General features: G+C 39.2%; 1 protein-coding gene across 4 annotated transcripts in view; it reads left to right on the forward strand.

Annotated features, from left to right (window-relative positions):
- The window catches only part of Esr1 (estrogen receptor 1), a 365,575-nt gene that overhangs the window by 211,249 nt on the left and 139,076 nt on the right, over window positions 1–15,250 (forward strand). For all 4 annotated transcript variants that reach the window (XM_035440409.1, XM_027401019.2, XM_027401017.2 and 1 more), the window contains one exon: window positions 11,618–11,953. In XM_035440409.1, coding sequence (XP_035296300.1) covers window positions 11,618–11,953 — 336 coding nt within the window. The remainder of the gene's footprint in view (window positions 1–11,617; window positions 11,954–15,250) is intronic.

The following is a 15,250-nucleotide window of genomic DNA, read 5'->3' on the forward strand; positions in this document are numbered from 1 at the left end:
TAATTAAGAAAAGCTAGCAAATAAATCCTAGTCATTGGCTAGCAGCATTGTAACTAATATAAGACTCTGTGTGTTCTTTGGGGCCCTAAAGTGGCCTCAGAACCCAGGCAGCTGGCATAAAGAGTTATTGTTACAAACAGTTACCTTGGTACTGTGATCTCCAAAGTGCATACAAAGGGCTGCATGCCTTTGGAGGTGCACCTGCCTCTTTTGCAGCCGATGGCATGGGTTTCAATTCCATGTTCCATCTTAAAGGTCTAGGCAGAAATGTTGGACTGGAGAGAACCATCAGATGGCAGGGATGGACAAGGAGGGGGTGTTTTGATGTTTGCACAAGTGGAAGTTAGGAAGTTGTAGGGAGTGTATGCAGCTTGTAAGCAATGGACCACAGCATTATGAGGCTGAGTGAATGAATAAGTCTCTGGACTCTGTGTTCCTGAACTTATCACATGGGAGGAGAACTATGTCAGAGGTATGATGTGGTGAGCTTGACTTAATGATATATACTTTTACCCTCTTCCCACCAAGATGTTCTAAGGGGGCATGAAATTAATTTTGTTTACTGCTCTTTACAGAAGTAGGAAGAGGAATCCTGGTACAATCCATGCTGGTTAAATCCAAGAAGAGATGGAGAACCTCACACTGACAGTTTAATTCTAGAGAACATAGAAGGACACAGGATTTTTTTTAAACCAATCTAAGGATGAAATAATTTTTGGGACCATCTGCATATGCTTGGGATAGAAGCATTGTGCTAAATTACCCTCCAGTTTACAAGTATTGCAAACAAATAAAAACTGGAAATTTATATGACATAACTTGCTTTAAATGCCACATGCCTAGCAATATGTAATGATATCCTGGGGGAAACAAAACTAGAAATTTCTACTTAAAACAACTTCATCCCCTAATCCCGGCACAGTATCCATGCATGAGCTCATACTGTCCCCGTCTTAGACAGTCAGCATACCATCTCTGACATATAGATTATATTGCCTAAAGTTATGACCCAGAATCAATTCTTTGTTCCTAAAGTTGCTTCTATTAGGCATTTGGTTACACAGACATGAAAAGTAACTAAGACATAGGTTGGTATGATCATTGAGTGACTTAGAGAAGAAATGGTGCAGCGGCTGCATTGTGGGGATTAACCAATCACCAGTTAATTGGATTGCAGTGGAGAGTGAAGATAAGGAAGATGACAGATTAGGAGTGGCTGCAATGACATGAGCAAGGAGTGATAGAGATTGTGTGTCAGTCACTGTTCTGTTACTATAGCAAAATACCCAAGCTACTCAACTTATAGGGAGGAGGAGGTTCTGGCTCATGGCTTTAGCTCACCTTTATTTGGCTCTGCTACCCTTGGGTGCTAATAAACTGGAACCTAGTTTATTAGCTGGAGAGAACTCATAGCAAAAGTACTGGTTTGTTTCATGGCATCTTAGCAGTGAAGGCAGTGGCAGGAAGGGAACAGAGTCCCAGCAGTTCCTTCAAGGTAGTGTCCCCAGTGACAGAACTTTTTCTCATGAAGAATTACATTGGGAAGTTTCAATACCTTGTGGCAGTGGCATAGGTTGGTACCTAACCTTTTAAATGCATGGTCCTTTGGGAGACTGATTGACCATTGCAGATGGCAACAGTGAAGAGAAATGAAGGGATTTAAGCAACAAATATGTGAGGAAATGCTTGGTCAGCTGAGGTGACTCTCTTGACACGAAGGAATGTTGAGTACCTTTTAAAATGTCCCAGGTAGTTTTAAATACATACATAGGTCCTTGGCACAGCATACTGAGAGACTGTGATAAATTCCGTTATCTGGAACTTCAAAATGTAAAAAGCATTATCTAATGTTTATGGAAGGCAAAACCTCTTAAACTGGGAGTCGTGATCCTATGTGACTGAATATGAGGCTTTGTGAAAAAATTTTAACAGAAAAGTTTCTGAATGCCTAGTAACAAAAATCAATTCAAAGTCAAATATGAAATGAGCCCAAGGCTTTTCAGGCAGTACTTGCCCACATGGCTTCATACAGCTTCCATGTAGCTTTGACTCTGGCACACAGCATGAATGCTTTGAATTTCATGTACTTCCATGCCTCATGGTGGCAGTACATGCTCTCTGGTGGCAATGAGGGCTCCCTGGTGGCAGTGAGGGCTTCCTGGTGGCAGTGAGTGCTCCCTAGTGGCAGTGAGTGCTCCCTGGTGGCAGTGAGGGCTCCCTAGTGTCAGTGAGTGCTCCCTGGTGGCAGTGAGGGCTCCCTGGTGTCATTGAGGGCTCCCTGGTGGCAGTGAGTGCTCCCTGGTGGGAGTGAGGGCTCCCTGGTGGCAGTGAGGGCTCCCTGGTGGCAGTGAGGGCTCCCTGGTGGCAGTGAGGGCTCCCTGGTGGCAGTGGGCTCCCTGAAATGGCTCCATGCAGGTTCATGGCTATGCTGAATCATAAGCTGCAATTGTTTACTGCCTGTATAAAATTTTCTGCTCTTATGGAAACATCATGGTTATATTAGTAAAACCAAACACCCTTACTGTTTCCTACTATCCTTCCTCATCTGTAAGTGTCAGATTCATATCTTTGGGATATGTTGTATTAGACAAACAACCATATCCATGTAGTTACTATGTGAGTTTTATTTTACCTTTAATATAGTAAAATTGTATCTAGCAAAGAATTATCATAAAATGCATTTCCTTTGATATTAGTTATGAATTTATATTTGATTTGTATACCTATTTTATATACCTACCTACCTAGGGTTGCATAAAAATTTCAAATGGGTGTGAATGGGAAAAGCTTAGCAGGTCTTGATGTAGGGATTTTACAGTCTATATTATGATACACATGCTTGGGAGTTGAGTAGACTTTGGGTTCAAATCCTCAGCTGCTCTTCGACCACAGGGAAGACAGCCCAAGTAGTCTCTGCTGTTCAGTGGGGCTAACACCAGGACTTAACTCAAACAGTCCACCCTGAGTGCATCAGCGTTAGACTGGGGTGAGGAAGCGCTTCTGCAGTGGCTTTTATTAGGTTGTTATCTTTATTTAATTTTTAAGCAGTCAGCACACCTATTTCTTTCCGTGTTCTGAACTTAAAAAGCTTTTAGCGTTATTTCTTTGCCTGGCTTTTTAATACCTCATGGGTAAAGTGAAGTTACTGAAAAACAAAGGAAATTAATTATGCAAATGTTTGAAATAATAATACATTGAAGTAGTTGTAGGGAACTGGGGAAAATTACTGATGTTCATTATTTTTTTTCTTTTTTGAGATGTAGGTTACTAAGAGGAAAAAAAGATCATTCCAATGAAAGAAAATTTGAAAGACTGCATTAGAAGCCAACAATCCAGAAAATTCCATCATTAATAGATATTCAGATAGTAGATTAGCTTTGCCCAATATTCAATGGCCAAATCAAAGAATTTAAAGGTTGACAAGATGAATGGTTGAACTCTAGGCAGGCATGGTGATGTGTGCCTCTGAGTCTAGTATCTGAGATGAACACAGGGAGCTGGAAGTTCAAGGCCAGCTACATACCAAGAGCGAGATCAGCCAGGACTACATAACGAGACCTTATGGTAAACCAGGGACTGGGATGTACCCCAGCAGGAGATCGATTGCCTGGACTGTGCAGAAGCTGTGGATTCTCCTGCCCCCACTCCCATTGCAAAGCAACACAAAAACACCTCGGCTAATCAGAAGTCATATTTCAGTGTGTCTTTGGCATTTGACACATTAGGTTACATGCTTTGTTTTAGGGCTGGGGCATAACTGTCTAAACAGCTGGTATGGCTGCAGCCTCCATCTCCAGAATCAGCAGCCTCTGGATTCCTTTCTTGGCACCTCTTGACACTCGGGCAGATTTGGAAGTACTCCTCAGGACCCAGCTTCCTTGGGTTCTCTGGACATGTTTTCTCTGCCTATCTTTCTGGATGTCTGGTTTATTGGATTAGTAAATACCCTTCAGTTAATGTCCTCAGGATGGATTAGTGATGAGAGCTACTAGAAGTTTTACATGTGGCTTTTCTGTGCCCTCATGGTTCTGGCTACATCTACAATAGTACAGGGCAGGGCAGATAAAATAACATTTGGCTTCCAATCCTTTATTTAAATGTATGGCTCTCCTAGGAAAATTGTGAATATGAGATAACAACTTTTAAATATGTGATAACTACTTTTAGAAGGATAGCTTTGCTTTGATGCAAACATGATCTCATCAAGGACACACCTTGAGAGTTAATAAATAGTGAACATTTATTCTGACGCCCAGTCACAGCTTTGTGATTACCCTGCTGAATATACAGCTCCGTCATCACGAAAATATCGTTTCCATTGCTAAGTGATGGTACACCATGTCTTGTTTGCATTGCACTACACACTACAGTGCCATTTGGTACAAATAAACTTCTTGATTGTCATGGCTTTTCCTGTTTAATATCTGCACAATCTAAACTATTGTTTTTTTTTAAAAAAATACTGTTTTCTTCTTTATGAATTAGTAGTTTAGTCTATTGACTTTTTCTTCAGATAGTTAAAAAAAGAAGATGTAGGTTTGTGTTGGTGCCCTACAAATAATTCTAGAAAACGTCTGGAAGAAATGAGATTAGGTTTTATCTTTGGATTTTAATTATTCTCATCACTCTTTCTTTTTGACCTTAAAAAAAATAAGATATAATTATGCCATTTCCCCCTTCCCTTTCCTCTCTTCAGGACATCCTAAGTGCTCCCAGGCAGACTTTTTTTTGGTGAGAGGTGAGGATTACCCTTATCTTCGGTGTAAGGATAAGTAAACCTCATTCTGCATAATTAATTAGCTGTATTGCCCCAGAGACACGCCTGTGGATGTGGGAGCTGACCTTCGGTGTTCACTTCATGTGGATGGAGTAGAAACAAAAGTTGGGCTCCCCCGTTTTCATCTAACTCTAGTTAGAGTTTATTTGAGCTTTTATAAAATATTGATGTAATGTAATCACTCCTATGCATTCACTTGAAGTTTACTGGAAGAGCATTTTCCTCATTGGGTCATACTCTGGGATCCTACTGCACACAGTTGGTCAAACAATGTGCAACATTTTCCATTTTCTTTTGCCTGTAGAGATTCTGACATTTGTAAAGCATCGTGTCTTCGAATAAATTAGAATATTTACAGGTGTTGACCAGCTCTTCCTTTATCTGTTTGGCTGCTCAGTGGTTTTACAAATACTCAACTCTCATCTCTCCAGCTGCATCTTAGGACTCTACATCTCAAACCTGGGACCTTTGTTTTTTTTTTTTTTTTTTTGGCTTGTGTTCAATACCCTGAGTCATCCCACTGTAAGAACCAAATGGGCACAGAAGCCCAACACATTATTTTAAACACTACTACAATGAAAACATCTGACCAGTTGCTTGTAAAGTCCCCCAAGAAAGGAAATTTCATAATTTGATATGTGCACACTCAAAATCTCCAGCCAGCCTGCTGCTTTGCTTCAGTTGTGGTCAATGTGATACCTGGGAAGAGAGAACCTTAGCTGAAGAAATGCCTTCCTCATATGGCCCTGTGTGCATGGCCTGGGCTGTATAAGAAAGACAGCCATGCAATCTAGAGACAGTGCACCAACAAACTATGTTCCTGCATCGTTTCTTCTTCATCCCTGTCTTGAGCTCCTTCTCTGGCTTCGCTCAATCATGGATATAACCTGTAAGCCAGATAAGCCCTTTCTTCCCCAAACTGCTTTTGGTCATGGTAGTATTGTAGCAATAGGTAGCAAACTAGAACATGTATTAGCAGAGTCTCCTGTGGTCCAGCTTGGAGTTTTTGAAGTAGAAGCTAACTGCATGTGTTGTCTTACTACTGCAGAATGCTTATTCCTGCTGTGGTTTCTGCATGCAGCTTCTATTTTAGCTTTGGCTGTTAGGTCACTGTTTTAACCAGTACAGGACCCGAGAGCAATGTGTTTGCTTCCACCATGGGCTCTAGGCTGACTTCTCGTGTTCTTTGCTTGTTTTGTCATGTCACCTGATATCATGGCTCCACAGTGTTCCGGCTACTGCAATTGGAACTGGTTTGTTTTTCATAAATGTACTGTATCCAGCAATGAGCGTGATGCCTTGCATGTGTTCTGATGAGCAAAGTGGAAGTGGCCAATCATCTTCCTTAATTGGAGATGTCGGTGTGTTTGACTATGAGAATATTGAAATGTGTAATTACCCACAATGGCCAGTCACACGCAACTGCCTTTGTTTGTTTGACTTGTAGGTGTCTCTGTGCCTTTTTAGCTTTGTGCCTGTGATAATGAATAAATTTAAAAACTGGTTTATCTGAAGATAGAACAAAGTCAACTTCCTTCTTCCACAGGAAGCATGTGAATACAGAATTATTACCAAGGGGCTCCAGGATGTAATCTGTTAGCGTGTGGCACCAGATGAGAACCAGCACAGGCAAGGCTTGGCTGGCAGTTTCCAAGACTTACCTTACAAGATTATGGTGAGGACTAATTACAGTAAAACATCCTCCCATGGTGCACACAAAGTGCTTCAGATGCACACCACATGCTGGGACTGGAGAGACAGCTGAGCAGGTAAGAGCACTGGCTGCTCTTCCAGAGGACTTGGATTTGATTCTCAGTACCTACATGGTGGCTCACAACCATCTGTAACTTCACTCTCAGGGGATCTGACATGGCCTTCTGACCTCCCTGGGTACCAGGCACATAGCAGGCAAAACACCACACATACACATCAAATAAATAATAATTCAAAACCTCAATGAAATATCAACCTTTATTATTATCATTACTTATTCCAGGACTTTCAGGAGATTCTCATTTTTGAGCAGAAAGGATTGATGGTTTCTTTTTTATTTATTCTTATTATTTTATTTATTTATTTTATTTATTATCAATTAGTATATCTAATTTAGACCTGAAACAGTTAAGGTTATATCTTTAAAAAAAATCCTCACTATATATTTTTCCACTTTCTTGACAAATTAGAAGAATGAAGTTCTCATATTAATTCTTTCTGTGTCGTGAGTGATGAAAACAGTTGATATATGGTGTTTATTTTTCATGTGTTCAATGTTGAAAATATTTGAATTAGCCAAGCACATCTTTAATCCCAGCACTCAGAAGGCAAACACAGGTAGATCTCTGTGGTTCAAGATCATCTAGGTCTACACAGTGAGTTCTAGGACAGCCAAGGGATAGTCCCTCAAAACAACAAAATTGTATTAAAATTTCACTAAAATGTTAATTCCTTCCATGTAAATCTAAAACTTAATATCTAATGCACTATCTAATTTTGGAGAGATAAGTTTGAAAGAAACATAGATGCTTGGGTTCATCTCTGGCCTTTGAAATGGTTATTTTTGCCAATAACATTTGGTCAGAATGGAATGGCTTTTTCTGGGTGAGACTCTGAGTCCAAGGATCAAAGAATGCACAGCAGAAAAATCAAGCCACCTGTTCCATTGGGGGCTTTAGTTAGTGACAGTCACAGGTGAGTAAACCTTTGGGAGAGGATTATTTGAAATGATTTAAAAATTTCATATTTAGAAAGAGAAATGCATTTGCGAAAAATTCACCCAAAGCTAGGAACACTGACAAACTTGGGCCAGTCCCTGATACAACAGTTCAGCAGCCTCGAGAATTTGACTGAGCTGCCTTGGGAACATGGGACCACACTGCATTTCAAGTAGTAGTTCAGCATTCTGTAGCATCTCCAAGCTAGAACTCTATTTATGTGACAAAGTTAACTAGTGCTCTGTGTGTGTGTGTGTGTGTGTGTGTGTGTGTGTGTGTGTGTGTGTGTTGGAATGCAGGTATATGTGCATGTGCACCACATATGTTTCTGGTGTTTGCAGAAGCCAGAAGAGGGTTCCATACTCTCTAGAATTGGAGTTAGGGTCGGTTGTGACCTGCCATGTGGGAGTAGGGAACCAAATTTAAGTCCTCTTCAAGAGGGCAGCCAGTGCTCTTAACAGCTGAGCCGTTTCTTGAGATCCTGGTAAATGTTTTTTTTTAATTAATAAAAATAATCTCAAAGGCTTCCAAACTTAGCTGAAGAGCTGTGGAGATCTCAAATAAAGAGCTTTCTGTGCAAACATGGGGAGTTAGGTTGGGATCCTAAGCACTACGGAATAGCCAGGTGATGTTATGCACACCTGTAACCATAGCACTGAGAGGCAGAGACAGGAGGGTCCCTGAGATAACCCTGAGAGGTGGAGACAGCAGGGTCTCTGGGTTAGCACTGAGAGATGGAAACAGGTGGGTCCCTGGGTTAGACCTGGGGAGATGGAGACAGTAGGGTCCTTGGGTTTGCTTGCCAGCCAAGGTAGGTGAATGAATAAGTTCTAGGTCTAGTGAGAAGGTCTGACTTGAAAACTAAGGTGGAGCATGACTGGGCACACTTGACATTGACCTCAAGCCTCCATGTGGACATACACACTCATGCACTTGCCCATGTACACATGTGTTCACACACAGAAACATCAACATGCTCACACACAAAGTTGTCTGGTGAGTGAAAACTGTACATACATGACAAGAACCATGCACTATTTCAATAAATGGTGTAATATTCACATCAGGGCAATCATCTCCATTTTCTCATAGACTGATCATTTCTCTTTACTGGTTATCTTTTTTTTAAAGCTTTTTTTAGTAATACACAATTGGTTATCATTATCTGGTCACTGCACTTTGCAAAATAACACTGGAATTTATTTCTCCTGTGTGACTGAAAATGAAGCTTAGCCAAATTTACTCTAAGCTTCTCTCACTTTCATTCCTCCTGGCTTCTTAGGATAGGCATTCTGCTCTCAGTGTCTGGACAGCTATTTTGTTTATCCATTTATTTATTTATTTATTTATTTATTTATTTATCCATTCAGCTATTTATTTGTTCACTTATTTTTTGTTTTACATCCCAACTGCAGTTTTCCCTTCCTCCTTTCCTCCTAGTCCTCCCCACCACCTCCCTTCACAGGGTTATTTTATATTACACACGAGTATCTGTTCACCTAACATACTATCTTTCAGCTCTACCCAATTTTTTTTGCCAATGACAGAATATCACTTCTTTTTAATGGCTGAACAGTTTTCTGTGGTGTATATGTACCACATTTTCTTCTTTCATTCATCAGTTTATGGACACTTGCATTGCCTCTCTTTCTTGGGGTACTGTGAACAATGTTGTAATAAACATGGCCATACGAATGTCTCTTCAACATATTGAGTTGGTTTTCTCTGGACATATGGCTGGGAATGAAATTGCTGGGTGAAATAGTAGTTCTATATTTTTAATTTAAAAAGAAAAATTTTTTAAGAATTATTTATATTATGCATATGGATGATTTGTGTGCATGTATGTCCGTACATCATATATATGTCTGGTACCATGGAGGTCAAAAAAGGCATTGGGTCTCCTAAAACTGGAGTTACAGGCAACTATGAGCCACAATGGAGGTCTCTGAGCCAAACCCTGGTCCTCTGTGAGAGCAGCAAGTGTTCTCAGATGCTGAGTCATCTCTCCAGCTCTTCAACTTTTTAAAAAGGAAACTATCTACTATTATTATAGCGAGTGTAGACTTACCACCAGGCAAAGGCATCCTATCATTGAGTTTCTCCATATTCTCATCAATGTTTCTTGTCTTTTGTCTGTTTTATACTTGTCATTCTAACTGGAGTGAGATGGCTTCTCATGGATTTGATTTGCGTTTGTCCCATTTTAGTGATGCTGAACATTTTTTTTTTGGTATCAAATGTTTTACATATGTACACAGCCAACATAAGATCAAAATATACTTTATTCTGGACCTCTTTCAGATCTGATTCAAATTACCGTTGTCAAAGCAATGCAATGCAAAGGGGGAAACTGCAACAACACACACATAAAAAATGTGCCTGGAAAGGGTCAAAAGGTCATTGGGGACAAATCACCATGATGTGGAACCAAAATACATAGCAAGTGTCATTGACATGGTCCAGGAGAGACAGACATCTGTATCAGTCTTCCTTACACAGTCATCATGAAAACTGAACAATAAAGTTCTTTAACGTGTACAAAAACTGTCATGGGCTGGTTTACACTTTACAACAGCTTTAAGGTTACTGGGGAACTAAAGAAAGGATGCAGACATCATCACCCAGTGCTAAGGTATGCTCACAGAATTAGACCCAAAGGATTTCCAAACCCAAATGAAAACATTCTACATAGTGACAATGTCAAAGTCGGGAGACAAAACCATTTCTGTATTTAAGGATGGCAGAGATACACAATGAAGTGTGTAATGAGATGAAAAAGTACACCAGACACAACATGCAGAATGTTTCCTCCAACTTATCCAGAAATTCCAAAGAAAACATGTAACTGCTTGCTAGGTGTTAAAAAAAAAAAAAGCCTAATTATTCACCCGGCTCCAACATGGTCACAGAAGAGCAAAAATAAAGAATGCTATGGACACCTCAGAACTGCTAGAGAAGACATCAGATTCTAAATGAGTGGATTAAAAATGTGAGCACTCCCTTTTTCCCCCTCTTCTACATTCAACTAGAGTCATGTGTTAAACAACTGGTATTAAATGTGACAGACACTTCAGAGCTATTACCGGAAGGAGTAGTTCACATGGTCCCTCTTGCTGACTTCAAACAAAAGGAGGGAATCAAAAACAAACAGAAAACCACCCCCTGGGTCTCTGTAGGCTGGCTGCTAGCCCCCAAATGCTGGCTTTTGCTGGTGTGCCATGATGTTGGTCCACGGAGGCAGGATTTCTGCAGCAACTGTGCCAGTACCACTCTTAACTCGTGGGAATCCAGCTTTTGTGGAAATGATGCTGAACATTTGGCATACTTATTTCTTTTAACCATTATGTCTTTGTTTGAGAAGTATCTCCTTTGGTTGGCTGGCCATTTCTGATTGCATTATTGCTGCTTGAGTTAATTTTTGTGTGTTGATGATTGTTAAATCAGTGTTTCTCTTGGGATTCGGTCATTGGTAGGTCTTACTCCATCATGGTGCTCTACTCCTTCACTACTAAAATTACTGTCAATTTGCTATTAAAGAGTGTCTACAACAGATGCAGTATTTGATATTAAGCTATATTTCATGAGTAACTAACTAATTATTATAATTTTGTTATTTTTATAGCATTTATTGTACACACAGACACATGAACACTTATACACGTATACATACACACATATACACACGTACAAACATGCACAAAAACACATATACACACATATATATATACATACATACAGATACACACATACACAGATACATACATATATGACACACATATACATAAACACACACACATACAATACTAGTGTGTCAGAAACAACTACTATTGGCTCATAAAATCACATTGTTATATTTTCAGGAGTTTGTGTATCTCTAAATATCAGACAAGTGACTTGAAATTTGTTACACTGACATTATTTATCAAATGAATATCATCAATGCCACAAATCAGTGCTGTTCTCTTTTGCCATTTGGAGTGAGAGTTATTAAACACTAGTTTGCATGAGCCTTCCGTATTTATTTTAATAAAATAAAGGGCTATTATCTTTGAAGATGGTGTTTGTACTGAAGTTGACGGGAGAAAAGGGTAATTGAATTTGTTCTTTTATCCTTCTGCATTTTCAGGGATACGAAAAGACCGGAGAGGAGGGAGGATGCTGAAACACAAGCGCCAGAGAGATGACTTGGAAGGCAGAAACGAAATGGGGCCTTCAGGAGACATGAGGGCCGCCAACCTTTGGCCAAGTCCTCTTGTGATTAAGCACACTAAGAAGAACAGCCCTGCCTTGTCCTTGACAGCTGACCAAATGGTCAGTGCCTTGTTGGATGCTGAACCGCCCTTAATCTATTCTGAATATGATCCTTCTAGACCTTTCAGTGAAGCTTCGATGATGGGATTATTGACCAACCTGGCAGACAGGGAGTTGGTTCATATGATCAACTGGGCAAAGAGAGTGCCAGGTAAGAACGCAAAACTCAACGTCTGTTTTAAGAGTGAATGACTCAAGAACTGGCTGTGATACTGTGTGGGGAGGGGAGAAAATAACAGCGTGCGATGTGGTTGGTGTCAGTGCTACATCGGGGCTTGCCAATTGTCAGTGTTAACCCACTGTATTTCTCTTGAAACTTGAGAGTAGCCTTTAAAATCAACACCAAGAACAATAAAGCCTTCGACATAGTATTTCTGGCCAGTTTTCTCTGCTCAGAAGAGTTGGATAGATACTACATACTGCATGCACACATGTGTCTGTCATGCAGAAATCACATTTTAAAAGTGCTTAATGCTCAGTGATCTATGGAATTGTTTTGATTTCTAAGACTATCATTGAAAATGCCTCTATTGAGGAGAATTTTTCCCATAAATAATCTATTCTTCAGATGTTGTGCACTAAAGGGCTAATAATAGGCTTATTTGTGGAATGCCAATTATTTATTCATTTTGCTTTATGCATCCTATGTTCAGAGAAAAGGAAATACAATAGGAAAATAAACACAAGCAATGCCCTGAGGAGCTGCTAGAAAGATCCAGAGGCTGAAGTGACACTCTGTTCATCCTATTGGTCTCTCAAGTGCTGTTTCTAAAGCTCTTGACTGGTCTCCTTTATGGAGAAGGACTCTAGTTATGATGGGAACAAGCCTCTCCCATGCCCCAACTAATGGATTTCGTATACAGAAGCCTAGGCTGAGGCAAAAAGAGGTGGACTCTCTTGTATGGCTTATAGATCAAATCAATGTGAGATTTAAATTGAGCTTTTTTTCTCCCTGGGCTTCAATAGATGAAGTTATTTTTTTGTGACACGTGAGATTTTTTTTTCTTTTTTATAATACTAAAATATATATGGAGTTTTGGGCTTCCATTTCCAGAGTTGTTGACATAGGCTGAGTTAACATGAATCTGAGAATCCTACATGTATTTGTGTAAATCCATGTAAAAACAAGTTGTGCTTTGAGTAAGGAGCTAGCTATGCAATGAGCCAACTTACTACAGGGCATCTATCTAAGTGGATTGGGTAGGAGAGATCAGAGTATATGAATGAATAAGATTGACAGAGAAAGTTTAAGTTTTGAGGAAAATACTAACAAGCAAGCAAATATCCTGGCCATCCAAGGAACTGAAGGTTTTATTGAATGCCTAGATATTCTATCATTGTTTTGTGAGATAGACACAAGCACTTCAGGATTGGAATTATGCATGTTTTTCCTTGAACTTTATGTCTGTTTTGTCTTATTTTCACACTTTGAGAGAAAAGAAAAATGAAATGCACAAAAAATTTAATGACCATACCCCCGAGAGCCCATCTTGGTTGCTGTTAAATTTTTATTAATCTATAAACATATCCCCTATGAGAGTGTAGCAATAGTAGTCCCAGATCCACACAGCAGTGCTGAAAACAAGTATATATTATTCATTTTTATCTGTAGAGTCCCCTCTCAACATGTGGTATTTTATTAGCGGTGGTGTTTTAAGTCAGGGTCTTGCTGTGTAGCTCAGGCAGGCCTGCAACTTGCTTTCCTGTTCCAGCCTCAGGAAGTTCAAATGTAATACCCATTGATGAAAGATTTGTGAAAATAACCTTAATTTAGGATTAAAATAGAGACAAAAGTCAAGCTTAGGAAGATACTGTGGTCAGGTTTAACTGTTCCATTGTTAAACTCAGAACTAGACATGTGCATGGTAATAAAATACCTAGCAAGGCTACTCTCAAACTTCTTTGTGCTTAATTCAAGGGTCCAAAATATAGTCAAACTATATTTTGTTGACTGGCCTTTTATAAAAATGGACTTTAAAAGCAAATGCAGATATGTATAGTCATGTGCTATGTAACATTTTTTGCTTAGGATGATGGTAGGTCTGCATGTTGTACAGAATAGAAGGAGGGCAGGCTGTTTACTTTATAGAAAATAACAAATCCACCCAGGGATCTAGTTCTCTGATGTGCCCCTGTCATCAAGAGACTGACACAAGGCTGTGTGTGTGTGTGTGTGTGTGTGTGTGTGTGTGTGTGTGTGTGTGTGTGTGTGTGCACGTGTGTGTGTATCTGTGTGCCACTGGAATGCAGTTACTATGAGTCAAATGCCTACTTATCCGAGGAAACAGAATGATAATGGTCATTGATTTAAAAAGAGTGAGAGAAAAAAAAGTATATCAAAGACCTTCAGGAGGAACTCTGAAGATGACTGCGAAAGTTTGCAAAGAAAGTTGTGTTTCACAATGGCTTTATATACCTAAATACTGTGTGTCATTTAAAAAGATAGTCTAAAGTAAAGATCTGGTATAGGTAATGTCACATTTATGAGGTGATAATTTGAGAATAATAATGGTAATTTCAAAAAGAGAATGAGAAACATCGTCAGGAAGAACAATAGCAAGGAAACCATTGTGTGGAATGAGAGGTGCGATATGAATTTGAAAGAGAAAAAGGAGGGGTATAGGGAGGGTTTGGAGGGAGGAAAGGGGGTGATGTAATAATCTCACAAAAAGAGAGAGACAATTAAGAAATATATATAAACAGAGGTAGAGGAAAAACATTTCAGTAAAAACAAAAACAAAAAACAAAAAACAGAAGTGAATGACTACCAGTGTAACAGTGTGAACAGACTTCATTTTGAATGATGGATTTTTAATAAATATAATTAATACTTTGGGTTATTTAATTTTTTATAATAGAATATTGTTAGAATTCTCAAGTTAATTCTCAGTTTTATTCTCAAGAATAAAAATTGAATCTTTCTTTGTTTTATCATCTGGCCATATCATCTGGCCATATTTTCTGACTTGGTATGTGGGAATTAAAAGGTGAGCATGTGTAAAATGAAATGTAAGCATGATCCTTAGTTCTAATCCACAAAAGACTTGTGTGAGCCCTAGGACAAGATGACTACAAGGAGTTAATGCTTCCTCTGACGTGTCTAAAGAGCAACTGTGGGAAGAATGATCACACCTACCTATCCAGTTCTGCACAAAGACTTTTAAAAAAGGGAATTTTAGTTTTGAAATTGAAATATGAATATATGATTTCTCCCACTCTTTCCTCCCTTCAACCCCTCATTGCCCTTCTTTTCTCTTTCAAATTCATAGCCTTTTCTTAATTGCTCTTAAATCTATTGTCTATCTATATGTATAATCTACATACTATTTATCATCTTTGTATAATATCTATCATCTATATCTATCATCTATATCTGTCTATCATCTATATCTATCATGTATCAACTGTTTATTTATCAATCTATCATCTACCTACTCTATCTGTCTGT

This window comes from Cricetulus griseus, chromosome 2, assembly GCF_003668045.3.
Source record: "Cricetulus griseus strain 17A/GY chromosome 2, alternate assembly CriGri-PICRH-1.0, whole genome shotgun sequence".
In the NCBI taxonomy this organism is placed as follows: Eukaryota; Metazoa; Chordata; class Mammalia; order Rodentia; family Cricetidae; genus Cricetulus; species Cricetulus griseus.